At 33.8% G+C, this 3,133-nt stretch overlaps 1 protein-coding gene across 1 annotated transcript; it reads right to left on the bottom strand.

Moving 5' to 3' along the window:
• Window positions 1-1,917: 1,917 nt before the first annotated feature.
• Window positions 1,918-2,280, bottom strand: LOC137402386 (putative uncharacterized protein DDB_G0271982). Its single transcript, XM_068088887.1, has one exon. The coding sequence runs from the start codon at window positions 2,278-2,280 to the stop codon at window positions 1,918-1,920; it is 363 nt and encodes a 120-aa protein (XP_067944988.1).
• Between the last annotated feature and the right edge of the window lie 853 nt (window positions 2,281-3,133).

Raw genomic sequence — 3,133 nt, 5'->3', positions numbered from 1 at the left:
ACCTTTAATTGAATGCCATGGTGCTCTATTTGTCAACCCTTCAGCTTCTGACAGAAGGAAAATACTTTAATCAATTGCTCGGATAGCTGAATTCTGATTGTTGCTTTTGATGGAACTAAAACCTTGTGGTTGTCCAATACCTTTTCCAATGTTTTAGACCTCAAATCTTTTTCTGGATTTAGCACAAATGCAGCGCGTAAAAGTTTTGCTCGGTAACGGTATATTTGTACCATCGTAAATGAAAACCAGTTTTGGTATACTCTACTGCACTTCAAAGTATAAAAACTGCATTAAACAAGAAACTCCTCTTAGCCTGAAACAGGTAATAAATAGTTTTTATAGAGATGCTTTAGGTATCAACAAAAAAAGCGAAAATCTTCGAAGTTGGACAACGAAGGAATTGATTGTTATTGGTGTAAACAATTCATTATATATACAATTCTGCGGACATTTTTCTACTGATCAGTTGATATTATCAATTATTATTAATCAATTGATATTATTGATTTGTTAAAACCAAAGATACTTTTTTGAATGAGTCTTTCATTTTGTTTAACCAGATTTATATAGGTTTAAAAATGAACTTATAAAGAAACTAAAACGCCATTAATTGTATCAGCTTCTAGATGATATTAATGCACTATTTCCATTCATAAAATAGTGCAAATTATTAGTGCAAAATAAGTTGTTATATTCTAATAAATTTTTAAAAAATATTATTAAATTGTTGCTGGCTGTTGTTTTCTTAATTGCTTTGTTTTGAAGTGAAACTAAATTCACGGCTAAAATTCCTTTAGCAGAGATTTACTCTACCATTACTTGTTGCATTTACATAATAATGAACTAGCTTGTGTGTTTTGTTGACATAACCACAGTTCCATTGATGCTCATTTCTACTGAACATCAGCCATAGCTAGCGCAGGGTTTTTACAACTCCCAGCCATCCATTGTGTAACTACATATTAGGAGCTTATAAAAGCCAATCACATGTATCTCAGTCAATGTAGGCAGTGGGCTAGTCGGCCTGTCACCTGTAACTGAGTTGTTATCTATTAATGTGGTACTTTCAAAGTAACATATGATGAGCAGCTGATGAATAGACTGAAGGGAGCAAAGGTCATTATACAAGTCTTTTATTTTAATTAGTTATTTAATACTAGTTCAAGACTAATCGTGACAAAGATTTTTTTGCGCTGATTTTGCATCTTCGTGCTGAATTCTTTATATGGCAAGTAAAAAAACATAGTAACATTGACTATTATTTGTAGTAGCAACAATAATAAAACATTTTGTGGGTTTTTTATTGCTTTGATCACAAAAAATAGAAAGCTTTACACACTTTAATAAAAATGATTGTCACTGATCATGAACTATTTAAACTTTTCAAGTCTAAATTTTTAAAATTGAAATTTAATTTTTATGAAAAATGCTGGTAAGTTACGCTTCTACCTTGTTTTTACACCAAAATAATTAGAGTCTAGAAGACTGCTACATCGTTGAACCGCTCAGTAATTTTTTAAAAGTGTTTTGAAGTTTTGAAAACCGCAATAATAAAAATTCCTTATTTAAAATGTCCTTGTTCAATTACTTGCAAATAGTTAGTTTATCCTTTGCATCAAAAATGGTCTTTTGTAGAGTTTTACCGTTTGTATGTGCAACACTTGATTAATAACATAGAACATTTAGACCAATGACACCGTAATGACTAATGAGTATGTGCCTAATAAATCCATGAAGCATCATGGTGACAGAGTGGTTTTGTGGGTATAGTGTGATGGCCTGCAGAGTATCTGAGTCCAGTACTTATCTCTCCTTTTCTCTCCTTCTCTCTCTTCCTTTCTCTCTCCTTTTTTTCCTTCTCTCTCTCCTTCTCTCTCGCTCTCTCTCTTCTTCTCTCTCCTTCTCTATCCTCCTCTATCATTCTCTCTCTCCTTCTCTCTTTTCTTCTCTCTCCTCTCTCTCCTTCTCTCTCCTTATCTTTCTCCTTCTCTCCTTTCTTCTCTCTCTCTTTCTCTCTCCTTCTCTCTCTATCTCTTTCTCTATCCGTTTCTCTCTGTCTCCATTTCTTTCTCTCTCCATTTCTTGTTTTTTCCTTTTCTCTTTCTCCATTTTTCTCTCTCTCCTATTCTCTCTCTCCGTTTCTCTCTCTACATTTCTTTCTCCGTTTCTCTCTCTCTCTGCGTTTCTCTCTCTCCATTTCTTTCTCTTTCCGTTTCTCTCTCTCCTTTTCTCTCCTCTTTCCCTTTCTATCCATTTCTCTCCGTTTTTCTCCCTTTTCATGTCTCTCCCTTCCTCTTTTTCCCTCTCTCTTTTTTTCTCTCTTTTTCTCCCTCTTTATCTCCCTCTTTTTCCTTCTTTCTCGTTCTATGTATGTCTCTTTTCAATCTCTGTGTGTTAGTTATTGCTCTGGCAGGGATCTTGCATTCTCAAAATGCAGTTGCACAGAACTAGCCCGAAAAGCATGCTCACATTTTGGTTATCTCTGTAAGATTTATCAAGTTTAGAAAAGTCTTGCCTACAGACCAATATTATTTTGTGGCAGCGTACAACAGCACGGCAAAGCTGCAAGCTACAAGTCTTATTTCATATCAATTTTTGCTAAACGCAATTCTGTATTTTATTCAGAGAGTTTATTTGCACCTATTGTTAAGTATATGGCTGATTTATTATATTTTAGCAAAATCATAAGCTATAAAAGTTCACTGCATTTCATTCTTTGTTAAAATAAATCAGAAACTACTCTACAGGATGAAAATATTGGTTGGTTCTAAAAATTCGCGATTTCGCGAACAGTCAATTCCGCGAATTATTAAATTCCGTAAATAATTAGTTCTATTTTTGATCACAAGGGAGAATAACTACTGCATCAAATTAAAAACTAGCTGCTAGGCTAGTTTTTAATATAAATACTAAATGTAGTTGAGTTCCAGAACATTTTTAAAAATCATTGCCTGGGCTTTGAGCTAACACCATTGCCAATGCATCACATTTCTTTACAAAATTATTCAAGGTTGTCACAAGATATGCAGAATGGCATCATTGCAAAAATAGCCGCTAGGCAGAAGTACTAAATGTAGCCGAGTTCTAAAACTTCTTTAAAATCATCGCCAGTGCTTCAAGTTTTATTGCCATT

Source organism: Watersipora subatra, chromosome 8, assembly GCF_963576615.1.
Source record: "Watersipora subatra chromosome 8, tzWatSuba1.1, whole genome shotgun sequence".
Lineage (NCBI taxonomy): Eukaryota > Metazoa > Bryozoa > Gymnolaemata > Cheilostomatida > Watersiporidae > Watersipora > Watersipora subatra.
Note: the sequence above shows the minus strand (reverse complement) of the source record. Positions and strands in the feature narration are given on the sequence as shown.